The sequence below is a fragment of the Muscardinus avellanarius genome (genome assembly GCF_963383645.1).
Source record: "Muscardinus avellanarius genome assembly, chromosome: X".
Lineage (NCBI taxonomy): Eukaryota > Metazoa > Chordata > Mammalia > Rodentia > Gliridae > Muscardinus > Muscardinus avellanarius.
Genome location: NC_137792.1, coordinates 39,992,134 through 40,012,340, shown reverse-complemented (window position 1 = coordinate 40,012,340; position 20,207 = coordinate 39,992,134). Strand labels below are relative to the sequence as shown.

Sequence of the window (20,207 nt, the reverse complement as noted above, 5' to 3'; positions counted from 1 at the left end):
CGCCTAGCCTGTGGTCCTTGATTTTGAATCCAGGGGCATTCTACCTCCGTGTTATACCCCCAGCCCTATTTTATTTTTTTTTTATTTTGAAATGGAACATTACTAAATTGCTGAAGATTGCCCTAAATTGCCAAGGGTGGCCTCAAAACTATGTTCCTCCTGTCTCAGCCTCCCAAGTACTGGGGTTACAGGAATATGCCACCATATCTGGCTAGTATGTATTAATTTAAAAAATAATTATGGAGCCAGATGTGGTGGTATACACTTGTAATCCCAGTACTTGGGAGGTTAAGACAGGAGGATCACAGGTTTGAGGACAGCCTCAGCTACTTAGTGAGGCCCTTTGCAACAAAAAATAAAAATAAAAGTAGAAATAAGAATAAAAATATGTTTAAATCATCCATAATTACCTTGAAAAAATTTGTTTGTGTGTGTGTGTATGTGTATGTGTGTGTGTGTGTGTATGTTTATCTCCTCTTGCTGGACACACACACACACACACACACACATACACACAATCACACAATTATGGGCTTGGCATGGTCGTACATGTCTCTAATTCCAGTACTTAAAAGGCTGAGACAGAAGGATCTGAGGTTTGAAGCCAGCCTCAGCAATTTAGCAAGGCTTTCAGCAAATTGGTGAGAGACCCTGTTTCCAAATAAGCAATAAGCCAGGCATGGTAGCACACACTTGTAATTCCAGTACTTGGGAGGCTGAGATAAGAGGATTAAAGATTAGAGGACAGCCTCAGCAAGTAGTGAGACTCTCATTAGTCTAGTGAGACCCTGTTTTGAATAAAAATAAAATAGGACTGAGAGTATAGCTCGAGGTAGAATGCTCTGAGGCTCCATTCCCAGTACCACACACACCAAAAAAAAAAAAAAAAAAAAGAAGAAAGAAAGAAAAAGACTGGGAGGCGTGGCTCAGAAGTAGAGTGCCCTTTGGTTCAATCTCTAGTACTTATTAATAATAATCATGAGCTGGGTGTGGTGCCACATGCTTGTAATCTCAGTACTTGGGAGTTTGAGGCAGGAGGAATGTGGGTTCATGGCAAGGTACAGCTACTTAGTGAGGCCCTGTTTCAAAATAAAAGAATAAAATAGGGCCGTGGGTGTAGCTCAGGTAGAATTCTCCTGGTTTCAATTCCCAGTACTGCAAAAATTAATCATTATGAAATTAAAAGATGCAGTTAGCCGGGTGTGGTGGCAACACGCTTGTAATCCCAGCATTCAGGAGGCTGAGATAGGAGGATGGCGGTTCCAGTACAGCCTCAGCTACTTAGCGAGGCCCTTTGCAACTCAGCAAAACCTTGTTTCAAAATAAAGGATAAAAAGCCGGGCGTGGTGGCGCACACTTGTAATCAATCCCAGCATCAGGGAGGCTGAGACTGGAGGATCATGGATCGCAGCCAGCCTCAGCTACTTAGTGAGGCCCTTTGGAACTCAGTGAGACCGTGTTTCAAAATAAAGAATAAAAATAGGGGTGGGGGTGTAGTTCAGAGGTAGAACACCCCTGGGTTCAATACCCAGTACTGCAGAAAAAAAGTTGCAGTTATTCCAAAGTGTGTATGTGTGTGTTTATTAGTTACTGGGGATTGAACTCAGAGGCTTTCTACCTATGAGCTACACCCCAGCCCTTTTAAATTTTTGTTTGTTTCGCAACAGGGTCTTACTAGTTTCCTAAGAATCTTGCCAAATTGCTGAGGCTGGCCTTAAACCTGCAATCTTCTTGTCTCAGCCTCCTAAACACTGGGATTACAGGCATGTGCCACGCCCGCCTGACTGTCTGCATCTGAATCATGGTTCTGATGTTTACCAGTTGAGTGACCTTTCTGGGTTACTCACCCTTTCTGGGTTTACTCTCCTTATCTGTCAAATGGAGAACCACCTATTTCATATGGTTGCTTTGAACATTAAGTGAATTCATTTAAGTCCCTAATGACAGTGACTGGCCTTCGGTAAACACACTAAGTGGGTGTTAGCTATTATTGTCACTGGGGGTTTTGTTCATTTCCTTTTCCAGAAGGACGCCTAAGGAGCATCAGTCTTCCTGGTCATTCATTTCAAGGTGATGCAAAGCTGCCGTCTCACACATCAGATACCAAAGGTCAAATAGTTGAGAGCATCTGGTGACTCATGAAGGGAGATTTTTGTTTGTTTTTATTTCTACCTCTGAGCTGCATCCCCAGGCCTTTTTAAAATTGATTTTTCATGCCGGGCGAGGTGGCGCACCCTTGTAATCCCCGCGCTTGGGAGGTGGAGACAGGAGGATCGCGCAGGTTCAAGACTCTGTTTCCAAATAAATAAATAAAAAGGTCTGGGAGTGTAGCCCGGAGGGAAAAGGGCTTCCAGCAACCCCAGTACCACCAAAAAAATTTTATTTTTCATTAATTTTTAATTTTTTTGGTGGTACTGGAGATTGAATCCAGGGCATTCTACCTCTAACTTAGATTTCCAGCCCTATTTCATTGTTTATTTTGAAATGGGAGCTCACTAAGTTGCTGAGAGCCTCACTTAATACTGGGATAGGTGTGAACCACCAAACCCAGCTAAAGTAGATTGTATTGATGCTTTTTTTCTTTAGGTATGTTCAGTATTCTTCATGTGCAATCCTGATTATCTGCCAAAAAGGAGTTAAACCTGTATAATTAATCTTTTGAAAATAATATGTAAATTGTTAAAAAATCACCATACTGTACAATGGAAATATTTACTTCTCAGATGTTATATTAACATGTGATCAGACAGCTCAAGGGCCAGAAACACGTTTCAATATCATATCAGATACGCAGCATGCTTTTATCAGATTGGCATGATCACAAAAAATATCAAAACAACAGAAGCCAAAGTACAGTTTCAAGACTGATATTTTCCCTAATATAATTCCTTTTGATATGTTTTAATTTTGTAACTTTTTTGTGATACTGGGGATTGAACCCAAGGGTATTCTATGTCTCAGCTATACCTCCAGCCTTATATTTTTCTTTTTTATTTATTTTGAAACAGGGTCTCACTGAGTTGCGAAGGGCCTCACTGAGAAGCTGAGGCTGGCCATGAACTGTGATCCTCCTGTCTCAGCCTCCCGAATGCTCACCACGCCTTGGCTAAATTGTATGTTTTTCAGCCCAAAGTGGGCTGAAATATATATATATATATATATATATATATATATATATATATATATATATAATTTTTTTGGGTGGTACTGGGGTTCCTGGAAGCCCTTCTACCTCCGGGCTACACTCCCAGACCTATTTTTACATTTTTATTTGGAAACAGGGTCTCCTGAGCCAGCGCGCGCGGCTGGCTTCGAACCTGCGCCATCCTCCTGTCTCTGCCTCCCAAGCGCGGGGATTACAAGCGCGTGCCACCACGCCTGGCCTGAATTATATTTTTAAAAAATATATTTGGGAAAGTATTTTGAAGTCCAAGCAATCTGCTTAAAGACAAGTCTTTCAGAGATGGGGGTAGGGCAGAGGACTATTGCATGAAGGTTGCCAGTATTTCTTTTCTTTTCTTTTTTTTTTTTTTTTTTTTTTTTTGGTGGTACTGGGGTTCCTGGAAGCCCTTCTACCTCCGGGATACACTCCCACGGGCTACACTCTCAGACCTATTTTTTAACTTTTTTATGTGGAAACAGGGTCTCTTACGCCAGCTCGGCTGGCTCCGAACCAGCGCGATCCTCCTGTCTCCGCCTCCCAAGCGCGGGGATTACAAGTGTGCGCCACCACGCCCGGCAAGGTTGCCAGTATTTCTAATAGTCAATTGGAAAAGCATGGAACTTCTCCAGAGTGGCGTGTGTCTGTCCAGGTGTCTGTCTTTTTCTCTGTTTCTTCTCCTTACCTCATCAATCAGTTTCCTGGCATTGGCGATAGTATAATCACCAGCAAACAATACCACTAAGCAAGATTCCTCACTGTTCTTTTGTCTCTGCCCCCGGGATACTGGAACGATGCTTCTGTTGGCTTCTGTGGAAACGCGGACCGCTTTGAGGTCTTCAGTAGCAGGTACAGGGACATAGTCCTGGATCACCGCATCTTCTGGAAGAAGGCTCCAATTGAGCTCTCCTGACACCGGTGTAAAGTCATGAACATGACTCCAGGTGTTGTTGAAGATACTTAGTCCTGCGTCTTTGAACTGGAAAGCTAATTCGGGGTAGTACCACTGAAAACAGCCAAACTTGATGCTTGTGGAAGACTCAATGATGGGTTGGGTGGCACAGCACAGGAAGACTTCCAGCTTCCGACAGTCCCGCACACGGAATTGCTGGCAGGCCAAAGTGCACTTGCAATCTCTGCAATTCCGGAAAAACACGCTGCCTTTCACGGGTCCCAGGAAAATGATGCAGTTGGCGCAGTCATCGATGGTGACTGTAGCGGAGTGATCAAAAACATAGATGTGACAGTTCTCACAGTCTTGAATCAGAAACTGCTGCCCTGCCACTGTCCCAGGTAAGCGACCCACTGTTTCATCTTTCAGGCCGCTGAACATGTAGTCTTTCGGATCGACCTGCAGGGACAAAACACAAGCTTTGAGTATTATTAACATTATTCCACAAAAATCAGTTAAGTGTCAGTGAGGGGGGAGGATACCAGGTACAGTTTGTGTGTGTGTGTGTGTGTGTGTGTGTGTGTGTGTGGTACTGGGGATTGAGCCCAGGGACGTTAAACCTCCACACTTTACCCCCTAGCCCTATTTTATTTTATTCTGAAACAGGATCTCACTAGGTTGATGAGAATGCCACTACTTGCTGAGGCTGTCCTCGAACCTGTGATCCTCCTGTCTCAGACTCCCAAGTAGTGGGATTACAGGCATGAGCCACCATGCCCAGCTCGGGCACAGTTCTTAGTGCTTACATAGAAGTTACTGATCTTACTCATTTTACAACCTTGTAAGAAAATCAACAGGCCGTTTTTTTTTTTTTTTCTCCCAATAAATAAAAGGGATGAAGAGGGAGGGAAGAGGAAAGGAAACTCAGCTAGACAAAGGCTCAAGGGCGTATCCACTAAATGCAATGTGTAGACTTTGTTTGGATCTTGTTTTAAAGTGTAACAACTAGCCGGGCGTGGTGGCACAGGCTTGTAATCCCTGCGCTTGGGAGGCTGAGACAGGAGGATCGCGCAGGTTCAAAGCCAGCCTCGGCTACTGAGTGAGGCTCTCAGCAACTTAGTGAGACCCTGTTTCCAAATAAAATATAAAATAGGTCTGGGAGCATAGCCCGGAGGTAGAAAGCCTCTGGGTTCCACCCCCAGTACTACAAAAATAAATAAATAAATAAATAAATAAATAAAGCGTAACAACTATAAAAACACTTTTTAAGACGACTGGGGATATTTAATCATATATACTCAGGCAGCATATTCAATAGTAAAGAATTATTTTGTGATACTGGGGATTGAACTCGCAGCCCTTTTTATTTTGAAACAGTATCTTGCTAATTTACAACGCACCAGCCACAAACCGGAAATCTTCCTGTCTCTGCCTCCCAAGCACTGGGATAACAGGTGTGCGCCACCACGCCCAACTTAAAGAATGGTTGGTTTTATGGAAGGAAAGGAGCTTACCAATTAAAAATTAAAATGTCGCGGTAGCGCACGCTTGTAATCCCCGCGCTTGGGAGGCGGAGACAGGAGGATCGCGCAGGTTCAAAGCCAGCCTCGGCTACTTAGTGAGATCCTTATTAGATTTCTATATAAATACATGCTTTTGGTGCTAAATTAAATGGCACTCTTTTTCAAACAAAAAAATAGGGCTGGGAGTATAGCCCGGAGGTAGAAAGCCTCTGGGTTCCACCCCCAGTACCACCAAAAATATTAAAATGTTTATACAAATTATTTGTTTAGCCGGGCGTGGTGGCACACGCTTGTAATCCCAGTGCTTGGGAGGCTGAGACAGGAGGATGTCAGGTTTGAGGCCAGTCTCAGCAACTTAGTGAGGTCCTCCGCAACCTAGTGAGACCCTGTTTCAACACAAAATATAAAAAGGGCTGGGGCTGTAGCTCGGAGGCAGAATGCCTTTGGGTTAAATACCCAATAACACCCCTCCAAAGAAGAAAAAAGAAAAGTGAAAATAGTAACCTGATCTATGAGTCTTTGTGAATTACACACCAATGAAACAAGCTTCACAAGACAATGCCTCCCTTTAGTGTATAGTATGCGCCCTAATATTTTCTTTCATCCCCACCCATGGGTTTGATAAAACACTGCCCTGGCTCCTGCGACTGGATACTGGCAGTGCCGTAAATGAGACTGGAAAAGACAGGCAACGCGGGTTTAACGGAGGAAGAGGTGTTCGTGCAATTCCGTTCACAGAATTTTACTAGTGAATACAAAGTGAATACAAAGGCATGGTGCTCCAGCTGGTTTGCCACCAAGATGCTGAACTAGCAAAGCTGCATCTCCCCCATCAACGCCCAAAGGACCAAATAAGGAAAACACCAAGAAAAGGGGAAGCCGCGCGGTCTCAGCGCTGCTGTGGGGGTGGACAGAGCAGAGGAAGCGCTGCGACCTCTGCTCCAGCTTCCTCCGCCCCTCCTGGGGCTCAGACCTGCGGGCCAGATGTCCTCGGGGCAAACTCAGAGGGCACGGGAAGTGCGCGTGGTGGGCAACGAGGAAAAGCAAAGGGCAACCGCCTAGGGCAGGTTCTTTCCCTCCACAACCCCTCCAAACCCTTGAACGTGATGGATAAAATCACGGGTGTATGCGTGTGGGGGGCTACTGAGGATTGAACATGGGGGTGTTCTACCTCTGAGCTACAGACCCGGTCCGATTTTATATTTATTTTGAAACAGGGCCTCATTAAGTTGCTGAGGCTGGCTGGGAATCCTCCTGTCTCAGCCTCCCAAGTACAGATTACAGGCGTGGCCTCCATGCCTGGCCTAGCATTCAAATCTACAAACAGGGCCGCAGCGCGCAGCTTAGCTGGCAGGTGCTTTCCTAGCACGTGTGCGGCTGTGGGTGAGACCCCAGCACTGCGAGAGCAAATCTAATCGGAAGAGGGTTTGCTATTGCTGTTTCTCTCAAGTATTGATAAGTAGAGCCCAAAATTATATCAACAAATACAAAAGATCGGAAACACACAACAAATAAGCTTGTGTCCCATATCCAAGAAGTAGGGTAAACCTACATATTTTTCAAGCACACATTACATATATGTGTGTGTGTGTGTGTGTGTGTGTGCATGTGTGTGCATGCTGGAAGTTGAACCCAGGGCATTATGCTACCACTGAGCTACACTGCCAGCCCTGATTTTTTTATTCTTTATTTTGAAACAGGGTCTCACTAAGTTGTCGAGGGTCTCCGTAGCTGAGGTTGGCCGTGAACCTGAGTTCCTCCTCTCTCAGCCTCCCAAGTACTGAGATTACAGGCGTGTGCCACCACACTTGGCTCACATTACAGCTATTTTAAAAAGCACTCGCTAGATCAAAGAAAGCTATAGCAAATTTCATTTTTGTTACTTTAATTTTTGTACGGTACTGATAAATTGAACTCAGCGGCATTCTAACTCTGAGCTACAAGGCCTCTAAACTGCAGAGGCTGGCCTCCAACCTGAGATTCTCCTGTCCCAGCCTCCCAAGTACTGGGAACGCCGGTGTATGCCACCACGCCCAGCTTCATGCTCCCTTTTCTGGGCACCTATATTATATTAAGTAGCAGTCTTTGTTTTCACTTGTAACATGGCCTTTAGGCCGGAATCCTGTAACCAGTTACAAGCGAAAACATAAGCTCCCTAAGGGAAGGGAAGGAGTGACCTGTTTAGTTTATCCCTATTGTCCCCAGAACCTAGGACAGTGCCTGGTAGTACAGAGGCACCCCACACATATTTGTTGAATCCATCTTAATTACTTAATCTCAGTTACCTTAAAGGGGTCGTCTCCAGGTGTTATGTGAATAGTCACTAAGTTTTATAATCACACATTCTTTAAGGGGAACGTGAGGCTTCTAAACTCCATCCCAAAGAAGTGAGATTCTGATGTGGATCGAGAACAAAATCAAAGCCGAGTGTGGTGGCACATGCCTGTAATCTCAGTACTTGGGAGGCTGAGACAGGAGGAGCTGAGTTTTGAGGCCAGCCTCAGCAACTTAGCAAGGCCCTCAGCAACCTAGCGGGATCCTGTTTCCAAAATAACAATCCTTAGTATCAAAAAAAGAAAGAAAGAAAGAAAGAAAGAAAGAAAGAAAGAAAGAAAGAAAGAAAGAAAGAAAGAAATGGTAGGACTGGGCATAGCTGTGATAAAGCACTTGCCTTGTACACAGGAGGCACTGGATTCCATGCCCAGCACCCCCTTGACAAAAAAAATGAAGTGGCCTTCTTAGTGACGTTTACTTGGGTCCCTAAGTGGACCAACTTCTGAGTAAGAAAATGAAAGCAGTGTAACTGTGCTTTGGCAAAGCCTGGCAGAGGCAGTCCTTCTACCTAATGCCTGCCCTGCGCCTCCCTCCCGCACTCTCTTCTCTATGGTACCTGAGTAAGAGGAGGCTGGGGCGGCCTTCCACTTGGAAAAGCCAGGAGAGGGGGATGGGAAGGCAGCCGTGGCGCAGGCTAACGGGAACACGATCAAGTCCAGGCTTTAAAGCGGGAAGGCGGGACATTAATGAGTGGTTTAAGTCAGTTCTGCTTTAGACCTTAGGAAGGGAGGTCATGTTTTCTGGTCGTTTCTGCTTGTCTTCCTGGTATCATTCAATGCATCTCCCACAGTGAGGGTGCTTAAGACCAAAAATGCCTATGAATAGGTGCATGAAAGAGAAGCCCAGGAGTTGGCCTGTCGCTACCAAGGCCTCGAGCTCAATGGACAAGAGGAAGCTTCATGGGTTAGTTTTGTGGCTTATCCCACTCTGTGTGTGTGTGTGTGTGTGTGTGTGTGTGTGTGTTCTCCTGGGAGATTTTTGGGGTTCAAAATTCTGGCCAAACGATCTTTGCCTAAGACAAAGATAAGTTTGAGCATTTGTAAGCATAGTTATCTCAGTACTATGTAGTTAAAAACAATGTTTGGAGCCGGAGCCGGGTGTTGTGGCGCACACTTGTAATCCCGGTACTTGGGAGGCTGAGACAGGAGGATCACAGGTTCACGGCCAGCCTCAGCTACTAAGTGAGGCCCTCCATAACTTAGTGAGACCTTGTTTCAAAATAAAGAGTAAAAGCCGTGCATGGTGGCGCACGCTTGTAATACCCCCCACCCCTGCTTGGGAGGAGGAGACAGGGGGATCGCGCAGGTTCGAAGCCGGCCTCCCGGCTTAAGAGACCCTGTTTCCAAATAAAAAGATAAAATAGGTCTGGGGGTGTAGCCTGGAGGTAGAAGGCTTCTGCTTTCCATCCACAGTACCATACAAAAATAAATGAATGAATAAATAAATACATGAATAATGTGGCTAATACTTGTTACTTACAAGAATTTTGCTAGTGTGCTTGACACAGTGGTGTATGCATATAATCCAGTACTTGGGAGGCTGAAACAGGAGGGCTGCAGGTTCAAGGACAACCTCAGCAACTTAGCGAGACTCATAGCAAACTAGTATGATCTGTTTCCAAGTAAAAAATAAAAGACTGAGGTGTAGCTCAGAGGTAGCATGCTCTTGGGTTCTATCTCCAGTACCTAAACCGAAATTATTTAGCTAGTGTTTCTTCATGACAAATGAAATGAGATGGATAATATTTAGCTGATAAATTTCAACAATATAAAGTACTACTTGGAGCTAAGTCTTCTTGTTGCAAATATAAAAAGTCTATTCTTAACTTTTTTTTTTTTTTTTGCGGTACTGGGGATGGAACGCAGGGTCATTCTACCTCCGAGCTACACCCCAGCCCTATTTTTATTCTTTATTTTGAAACAGGGTCTCACTGAGTTGCAAAGGGCCAAAGTAGCCGAGGCTGGCTACAGACCACGACCTAAGCTGTGTAAAGACCTAAGCTGTTGTCTCATTCATTGGCTCAGGCTGTGTAATAGATGTAATATCTGTGTCCCCCTAAAATTTAAATATTGAGGCCCAGACCACCAATGTGATGGTCTGTGGAGATGCAGAGGTGCCTTTGGGAAGTAATTAGATTTAGATGAAGTCATGAGAGGCCCTCAGGAGAGTATTGGTGTCCTTATAAAAGGTGAGAAGACATGAAGTTGTTTCTAAGAGCAAGAGAGTAAGGACACAGAGGAAAGGCCGTGGAGGGCACAGCAAGAAGGCGGCCAGGAAGAGAATCTTCACCGGACAGTGGATCTTCTGGCACCTTGACCTTGGGCTTCTCAGGCTCTATAACTGAGAAATCAACTTCTGTTATTCAAGTCACTTAGTCTGTGGTCTTTTGTTATAGCAGCTTGGCTTAGTCTATTCTAACTGCAAAAGCCCTTTTCTTCTTTTTTTTTTTTTTTTTGGTGGTACTGGGGGTGGAACCCAGAGGCTTTCTACCTCCGGGCTATACTCCCAGACCTATTTTATACTTTATTTGGAAACAGGGTCTCACTAAGTTGCTGAGAGCCTCACTAAGTAGCTGAGGCTGGCTTCGAACCCGTGCGATCCTCCTGTCTCAGCCTCCCAAGCACGGGGATTACAAGCGTGCGCCGCCACGCCCGGCTCATAAAGCCCTTTTCTCTCTAAGCCTTCACTAGGCCTTGCCTATGGGGGAAAACCAGGGAGCGAGTGAGAACTTGAGTGAGAACTCTAGTGTGCTAACTCTCTGGTGAATCTTCTTATAGGGACATTAATCCTTTTGGATCAGACCTCCACCCTGACCTCATTTAACTTTAATTACTTCCATGTCCAAACACAGCCACTCTAGGGAGTTAGATCTTCAGTCCAAAACAGTTGCCAATGCTGAGGACTTAAATGCAACTTACCATTCTAAGTATTGTCTCTGGACATGATAGCTTTCTTAGCTCATGAGAAATTAATCCTATAGCTGAAGATTCTGTAGCTAAATAGTTCTATCATATAAAGTTATTTGCATCATCCAAGGAAAAATAGGATTTGTGTTGCTTTACTTTCTCAACAATTTCTGAAAATTCCTCAAAACAAAAAGTAGTAATATATAGAGCAGGGTGGTACATACCTGTAATCCTAGTACTTCAGAGGCTGAGACAGGAGGATTGCAAGTTTGAGGCCAGTCTCAGAAACTTAGCAAGATCCTGTTTCAAACTAAAAAACAAAATAGGCCTATGGGTATAGCTCACAGGTAGAATGCCCCTGAGTTCAATCCCCAGTACCACACAAAAAAGTAATAATAAACCCATAATAATTTTGTAAAAGTTCCTAGTTCTGAAAGTGCCTAAAATTATAAGCATGGAAATGACATTCTTTAAATTGCTTTTTCATAAGAGACATTTATGAAATAAGCTTAGTTTCTTACTATAATCCTTAAAAGGTAATGGATATGATTTTAAAATTAAAGGAAAATTTCAGGGTTTGGAGTTAATATGATCTTAAAATCCTACAGCTACTAAACTTAGGCATTTTTTCTAAAGAGAAAACAAAAGTGTGTATATTATTCTTTTACTGAGCAGCAATGTACATTTTTCATTAAAACTCATCGGCACAGTTAAATTTGTATAATAATCTGAGATAGATGATGGGGTTTGTTCACTTTAAAGAAATCCACCCCCACTAAGGTGTACGACTACAATGTACCAATGAAAAATTAAGAAGAAACAAAAAAGAAAATGTTTTTCTAAATATATGTGATTGAACATTCTAAACAAAAAAAATTAACTTTATACTTCTAAAAAAAAAAAAAGAAATCCAGTCCATAAAAATATCTTTTTTTTGTGTGTGGTACTAGGGATTGAACCCAAGAGCATTCTACCTCCAAGCTACACCCCAGCCCTATTTTTTATTCTTTATTTTTGAAACAGGATCTTGCCAAATTGCAGAGAGACTCATTGGATAGCTGAGGCTGGCTGCAAACCTGTGATCCTCCTATCTCAGCCTCCCAAGTACTAGGATTACAAGTGTGCGCCACCAAGACCGGTTCCACAAAAATATCTTTAAAAAAGAAAAAGAAGAAATTAGAGGAGGGTGCAGTGGTATGTGCCTGTAATTCCAGTACTTGGGGAGGCTGAGGCAGGAGAATCGCAGGTTCAAGGCCAGCCTGACAACTTAGAGAGAAGCCGTCAGCAACTCAATGAGATCTTGTTTCAAAATAAAAGAGGATGGCTGGGCGTGGTGGCGCACGCTTGTAATCCCAGCATTAGGGGGGCTGAGACCAGAGGATCGCAGTTCTCGGACAGCCTTTGCAACTCAGACCCTGTTTCAAAAAATAAAAAGGCTAAAAAATAGGGCCGAGGGTGTAGGTCAGAGGTAGAATGTCCCTGGGTTCCATCCCCAGTACCGCAAAATAAACAAATAAATGAATAAAATAAAAGAGGGAGGCAGGCTGGGGTAGAAGGCCCCTGGGCTCAAACGAAGAAGAGAAGGAGAAGTAACAGGAACAGAAGCAGCGAGTTTGAAAAAAAATCATGCAGCTTCTGCCAATCTCTCTTGGGCTGCTGGCCCTTGGAACCCAGCCAGGATGCTGTGCAGAGGAGCCCAGGCTGCATGGAAACTGGCCTTCAGCCCCTGCTGAGCTCCCAGCTGCAAGCCAGCATCGACTCGCCAGCTAGCTCTGTGGTTAAGCCATCCCGAAGGCAGAGCCTTCAGGCCCCAGTCAGGCTGCCCCAGTTGATGCCATGCCAAGCAGAGCCAACTCTCTGCTTAGCCTGACACAAATCGCGATGTTGGGGACAAATTATTTGCCACTGTTTTGGGGTGGTTCGGTATGCAGCCATGGATAGTGACACTCCCTTACATTCTTCAAAGGAGGCCATAATAGCATCTGGATTCCAAGTCAGTGAGGATGATTCTTTCCACCATCTACCCCCAGAACATTCTAGCATGGACGTCAGTTTTTCACAGAGTCACTTTTCCACTGATGAGCAACTCTAGAAACTACAATCTGCTCTGTGTGTGTGTGTGTGTGTGTGTGTGTGTGTGTGTGTGGTGTTAGGGACTGAACTCAGGGGCATTCTACCTTTGAGCTCCACCCAAGCCCCATTTTATTTCTTTATTTTGAAACAGGGTCTCGCTTCACTGAGCTGCTGAGGCTGGCCTTGAACCTGTGATCCTGAGGCTGGCCTTGAACCTGTGATCCTGCTGCGGCAGCCTCCCAAATGCTGGGATTCTAGGCAGGCACTACCACGCCCGACTAGACCTGTCCTCTTTCTAGCTGAGGGACATAAAACACAGGAGTTTATTGCTTTAGTCCAAATTACACAACAAACACTTGAATTCCTGCTATAAGATTTTTGTTGAGTATTATTTCTATCAACTACGAGACAAAGGTAACAGATAGAAAATGTGCTATTGGTGCTCAGATGATGTCTCGCTTATGCCAACACTGTTTACAGAATGAATCCTCATTCCTATTATTTAGGAGAGCAGGGCTGGCGTGAATAACTGGAAAATGGAAACGACTTTTCCATACCACTCATCCTCACTTCATTTTTAGTGAAACATTTCCTGTTTTAACTCTACAAGCCAGTAAGCTCTCGGAGGGCTGGGATAAGTATATTAATCTGGGGTCTTGGTGTTTGAGTAGATTTATATTGAGTAATTTGTCCAGGTAAGGGAGGCAGTCTACAGTTTAACAAGGATAAAATGTTTTCTTCCCAAATGATTTAAACACAGACCTTATGATCCAAAAATGCATGTAATCATGTCAGTGTAAGAAATGTACAGTAAGCTTTTTCCTTTGCCAAAGTCAGCAGCAATAGAAAATGAACTTTTTCCACTGTTGACTACGGTGTGTTGGTTGCTATGAAAACACTTGGTCCCCAAACATTCTTTCTAATTGAGACAATTTCTCCTTGCTTCAGTCCCCTAAGACTGACCCAATTACCAAGCCCAAGCCCCAAACCTAAGGGGAGCCCCTCAATAAAGAGGCTCTCATTACACAACCTAAGGAAAATTTGAACACCACTTTACAAGTTTCAAGGAAATGTCATATGTGTGTGTGTGTGTGATACATGCACATGCACACACACACACACACACACACACACACACAGCTCATATTGCTGGAGATTGAACCCAGGCAGTCTACCTCTGAGCTACACTCCAAGACCTATTTTTATTCTTCATTTAAAACAGAGTCTCACTAAGTTGCTGAGGCTGGCCTTGAACCTGCAATCCTCCTGTCTCAGACTCCCAAGTACTGGGGATTACAAGAGTGTGCCACCACACCAGGCTCTCATTTTCTTTTTATACCTAAAGTCTTAGTGGCTGATGGTAAGTGTCCAATCTGATTTCAAACCCCTTTATGCTACAACCAAATTATAGAAACCAAAACTTTTAATGCAAACCCTGTCTGTTAATATACAAGCAGTATATCTCAGTTATATTCCCTAGGATATATTTACATTCTCTTCCTTCTAAAGTACAAGTAAAATCAAGCTGGGTGTGGTGAGGCACACCTGTAATTCTAATACTTGGAAGGCCGAGACAGGAGGGGCCCAGGTGGGGCCCAGTTTCGATGTCAGCCTCAGCAATTTAATGGGACTCTCAGCAACCTAGGGAGACCCTGTTTCAAAATAAAACAATACAAAGGTCTGGGGGTATAGCTCGGAGGTAGAATGCACCTGGGTTCAATTCCCAAAACCACAAAAAATCTTCTCGGAGCAAACAAGACCACACTTAGCAAAAGCATCATTGGACTACTACAGAACATCCGTACAATAGCCCAAATTAAATCCATAGCAGGTAAGGAATGAGAAAAATATTTAAAGTAATATAAAACTTAGCCAGGCGTGGTGGCGCACACTTGTAATCTCTGTGTTTGGGAGGCTGAGACAGGAGGATCGCGCAGGTTCGAAGCCAGCCTCAGCTGGCTTAAGAGACCCTCTTTCCAAATAAAATACAAAATAGGTCTGGAAGTGTAGCCCGGAGGTAGCAGGTCCCTGGGTTCCACCCCCAGTACCACCATCAAAAAAAAAAAAAAAATACAGATCAATAAAACAACTAAAAACTAAACCCACACATATAAAGTCAATTGATATTTCTAAAAAATAAAATAATATAAAACTTAACAAGCTATGAGGTACCTTAGAGATGGGGATTCCTAGTAATTCAAAAAGAAAAGGCAATGTTGTAAAATATGGTGTCTCAGTTGTCTGAAAATGTAAGTTAAACACGGCGTGGTGGCGCAAGCCTGTAAGCCTAGTACTTGGGAGGCTGGGACAGGAGAATGGAGGTTTACGCCCAGCCTCAGCATTTCAGTGCGATCTTCAGCAAATTTAGCAAGATGATGTTTCAAAATAAAAGATAAAATAGAGCTGCAAATGCAGCTTGAAGATAGAATGCCCCTGGCTTCAGTCCAGTACCACATACACCCACCCACCCCCATACATAGTTCAAAGGATTTTTATTTCTTTATTATTCTTGGTGCTAAGGATTGGACTTAGGGATGCGTACGCCAAGCCACACCTCCAGCCCTTTTTATTTTTGTTTTGAAACAGGGTCTCTCTAGGTCATAGAAAGTCTTGCTAAGTTGCTGAGGCTGGTCTTAAACCTGCGGTCCTTCTGTCTCAGCCTCTCGAGTACTGGGATTACAGGTGTGCACCACCAGGCCCAGCCCAAAATGTTTAAACTTGGTCATTTTCAGAATATAATGCTCGTTTAGTTAGAAAAATTTTCATTAGTGAGTTGATCAAGATTTTAACCTTAATTGGGGCTGGGGCTGCATCTCTGTGGTAAAGCCCTTGCATACTATGATGGAGGCCTTGGGTTTGATCCCCAAATAGTAACTTTTATTAGATACACACCCAGAAGCACAAGCTGATCTTATATATCTAGTAACATCTCTACAACTTTATTACAACTGAAAGTTTACTACATGTTTAACTTGGAATGAAAAGCCATACTCTGATTGTCAATGTGTTTACTTATCTAAAGGGCAAAAGGAGGAAAAGCCCCCACAAAACACAACTGCTGATCTAGAAAAAGGATTAACACGAAGGATCCCCACTAACCTGAACATTATATCAATAAAGATTATAACACAATTTATTGCGAAACACTGAGTCAGAGGCAACCAAGACTACTATAAATTTTAAAAAGCATTTTAGGTTAGCAGGATATGGTGGCACATATCTATAATCCCAGTATTTGGGAGGCTGGGACAGGAAGATTGCAGGTTTGAGGCCAGCCTCAGCAACTTAATGAGACCCTCAGCAATTTAGTGAGACCTTACTTCAAAATTCTTTTAAAAGGAGGGTTGGTTGAGTTTTCAACTATCATTTCAAAACAAAAAGCTGAAATAAAAATAAAAACACAACTTTCTATGTGGCAGACAGTTCAAACTTAAAGATCACTGTTAGAAACCCAAAGGCTGAGGAAAATAAATCTTTGGAAAACAGCCCACCAAACAACTTTAAGATAGGTGCGGCCAGGCATGTTGATGCACCTCTGTAATCCCCATACTTGGGAGGCTGAGACAGAAGGATCACAGGTACAAGGTCAGTCTCACCAAGTTTTAGTTAGACCCTGTTTCAAAATAAAAAGAAGATCTGGAGAATATAGGTTGGAGGTAGAATCGCTGTGTTCAATCTCCAGTAACAAAAAAAAAAAAAAAAGAAAGAAAAGAAAAAAATAGGCACAATTTTCTTGTACAATACAACAGAAAACACAGTACTTTCCTTTCCTACATTATAAAATGCTTCCAGCAGCCAGGAGCAGTGCAGTGGCCCACACCCATAATCCCAGTACCTCGGAGGCTGACAGGAGTGTAGGTTCGGCTGAGTGTGACTCTCATCAATTGAAGGAGACAGTGTCTCAAAAAATAAAATAGGGCTGGGGGTGTGGCTCAGAGGTAGAATGCCCCTGAGTTTAATTGCCAGAACCACAATTAGATAAAATAAAATGCTACCACCAAGCACTGATAAAGAGAATATATGTAAGCATATGACCCAAGAAGGGTTTAAGAACCAGAGGGATCTGCAAATAGCTCCCAATTTCTCTTTATCTATTTATTTTATTTTTCTTTCTTTTTGCTGTACTGGGGGTGGAACCCAGGGGAATTCTACCCCCAAACTCCACCCCTAGCCCTATTTGTATTCTTTAATTTGAAACAGAGTCTCAGTGAAATTGCAAAGGGCCGCATAAGTAGCTGAGGCTGGCCGTGAGGCCCCAAATGCTGGGATTACTAGCGTGTGCCACCACCCCCGGCTCAGCTCCCAATTTCTTAATACTTGGAAAATCTACATGAATAAGTTCTGCTGGGAATTAAAGATTATGAAGGAAGATTTATGATATCTAACCATTAATAAGAGACTCACTAGCTGGGTGTGGTGACGCACGCTTGTAATTCCTGTACTTAGGAGGCTGAGACAGGAAGATGGCAGATTCGCGGCCAGCCTCAGCTACTTTGTGAGGCCCCTCTGCAATTTAGTGAGACTCTGTTTCCAAATAAAATAAAACAGGGCTGTGGGGTAGCTCGGAGGTAGAACATCCCAGGGTTCAATCCTCACCACCACAGAAAAAAAGAAGCAAAATAGAAACTTATTAGAAAGCAGTTTGGATACAAATGTTGCACTAAGCAAGAGTTAACTGTTCACGGTATTCCTCAAAAATAAACCTGTCGTTTTTTTGGAAGAGAAAAATAATTGATAAGTCTCTCAAAGTTACTAGGCACAAATGGAGAACGATGTAGAAAGAGGAACCATTGTGAAATGTATAAATGTGTTTTGTGCAAGACTAGGGGGCGTTTTCAAAGCTTTTTTTTTTTTGGTTTGGGGGTACAGATAAAAGTAAAAATAAGATTGTTTTCATTCATATAAGACAATAAAAACATCGCCTGGTTTAGGACGGTTGCTTTCACCTTACGGTCTTAACATAAATTCCAAGACTGATTCGATTTTCCTGATCACTTTCGAGTGATGGGGCGCAAAGAGGAGGGAGCGCAAAGCTGTCCCTCCAGCTTTCAACAGTCCACTCAGTAACCGAGAAAATTCAGCAGCGGAACACACCGAGGGGCACTAAAGAGACTGCCGAGGAGGCGGACAAAAGACGAGCAGCCGCCGAACAGAAGCCGCGGAGGAGACGGGAACCCGTCCCGAGTGTAATTCGACCACTGGACCGAAGCCCCGCTCGGCGCTGCCGGTGAGAGGAGGTGATTGGAGGTTCGGCGCATTCTTGGCTCCTTCCCTCCTCGAGCCCATCCTCGGACGGGAAGTAAACGCACGTCTGGGTGCAGAGCTCAGGCAAAGCCTTCAGGGATCCATCTCCCGGGACAGAGAACTCTAAGGACCTTTGCCGAGTGTCACCGCCCTCTGGGGCAACCCCTGGGAAAAAGTCGTGCACCCTGACTTCAGCCACCCATGTTGGAGAAAGCGATGGAGAAAAGCAGTCGATAGATCGGCTCCCTCCACCCTCCCGCGCCCTAAGGGGCCCCCGCGGGGCGGATCGGGGAGCTGAGCTCGGGGCGGCTGGACTTTCACTACCTTCTCGCGCTGGTCCCAGCTGTACTGTTTGGGCTGCTCCTCCACGGTCTCGGGCCGCGACTCCTTTTTAGCCTTCCGCTTTTTAGAGAAGAAGCAGCCCATGGTCCCGGCCTGCGGGTCTTGCTGGCCGACCCGCTCACTCTGGCACCTCCTGGAAGGTGTCGTGACCCCTGGGCACGCGAACCCCGCAGCTCCACGGACACCGCCCGGCGGAGCCGCCCAGCCGCCCGCAGCCTGGTTCGCCCGCGAGGCCCAACACCCTTCCCCCCCCCCCACCCTCCGTCTCCCTGACAACCTACGGCAGCCAATGACCGCTCAGTGGCCGGTGAGCCAATCAAAACCTCCAGAGCAGCACTGCGCGGCCTATAAACAGAGGCCGACAGATTCACACACCAATCCACTGTCAGCTCGGACAAAAGCCCTCCAAGACGAGGCTCTTAGGCTCCAGGGGAAACGCAAAGCGGGCCACGCCCCCGGCCCGGCCACGCCCCTCCTGGAACGCGGTGGAGTTCTGTATCAGCTGGGAGGTGAGACTCAGCATTCGGCCCTCGAGCCTCTCCACTTCTGGTTCTGTTCCCAAGTTCTGGGCGCGGGAGGGATGCCGTATATTAGACTTGCGTTCTAATGCTTTAAGTGTTTCAGAGGCTGAGACAGGGGCATCTTCGAGGCCGTCAGCAATTTAGTAAGACCCTGTTTCGAAAAAAAAATAAGCTTGGGCTGTAGCTCGGAGGTAGAATACTGCTGGATTCAATCCCCGGCACCACAATAAATAAATAAAAGATGTGAGGGAGGAATTTCTGCTTTCTGCTGACACAGAAAGACACTAAAATTCATATTCCTGACTCTTCTCCCCTCCTCACCCCTCCCAACGGCCCCACAACGCCTGACCACGGCTGTCCCTCAGGAACACAACTCCGCTAACTGACCGACAGACCTACCTTCCTTCCTCCTCTCCCCTCTTGCTCTCCTCCTCCTCCTCCTTTTCCTCCTTTTCTTCTCTCTCTCTCTCTCTCTCTCTCTCTCTCTCTCTCGGGGATTGAACCCAGGGGCGTTCTACCTCTGAGCTACAACCACAGCCTTATTTTATTTTTATTTTGAAACAGGATCTCACTATGTTGCTGACGATCTTGCTAAATTGCTGAGGCTGGCCTCAAACCTGCGATCCTCCTGTTTAAGGAGGCCGTGGTCCCAGCCTCTCAAATACTGGGATTACAGGCGTGCACCACCACACTTTGGCTCTTCCGGTCCTTTCTTAAAACATTCATGTAGGGCCCGGCGCGGTGGTGCACACTTGTAATCCAAACATTTGGGAGGCGGAGACCTGAGGGCGCTCCCAGATCCTCCCAAGTACTTGGGAGGCCTAAGACAAGAGGAGAGCAGTTTTGAAGCCAGCCTCAGCAATTTAGTGCGACCCTATCTCAAGGTAAAAAAAAATTCAGTAGGGCTCAGGGTGTAGCTTGGAAGTAAATTGCCCTTGGGTTCAATTCCTAGTACCTTAAACAAAGAAAAAAATGTGTCACCTTATTAGACCTGTGAATTTCTTGAGACCAAATGGCCTGTCTAAAAAGCACATGCACATTTGAATCCCTTAGCCTTAAATCCACCCTAGCAGCTCCATAAAATGCTCATCAAGCGATAGCATGTGCAGGTGGGCCTGCAGGCTTAGCTACTCGGGAGACTGAGGCAAGAGGGTCACTTGAACCTACAAGTTCGAGGCTAGCCTGGATGACACAGTGAGGCCGCATTAAAAA

At 44.8% G+C, this 20,207-nt stretch overlaps 1 protein-coding gene across 1 annotated transcript in view; it reads right to left on the bottom strand.

Annotated features, from left to right (window-relative positions):
- RP2 (RP2 activator of ARL3 GTPase) overlaps positions 1-18,558 on the bottom strand; it is a gene marked incomplete at both ends in the record, with an annotated part of 50,090 nt that extends 31,532 nt beyond the window's left edge. Inside the window, 2 exons of the mRNA XM_080719109.1 lie at positions 3,846-4,511; positions 18,457-18,558. Of these exons, the coding sequence (XP_080575235.1) occupies positions 3,846-4,511; positions 18,457-18,558 (768 nt within the window). The remainder of the gene's footprint in view (positions 1-3,845; positions 4,512-18,456) is intronic.
- Between the last annotated feature and the right edge of the window lie 1,649 nt (positions 18,559-20,207).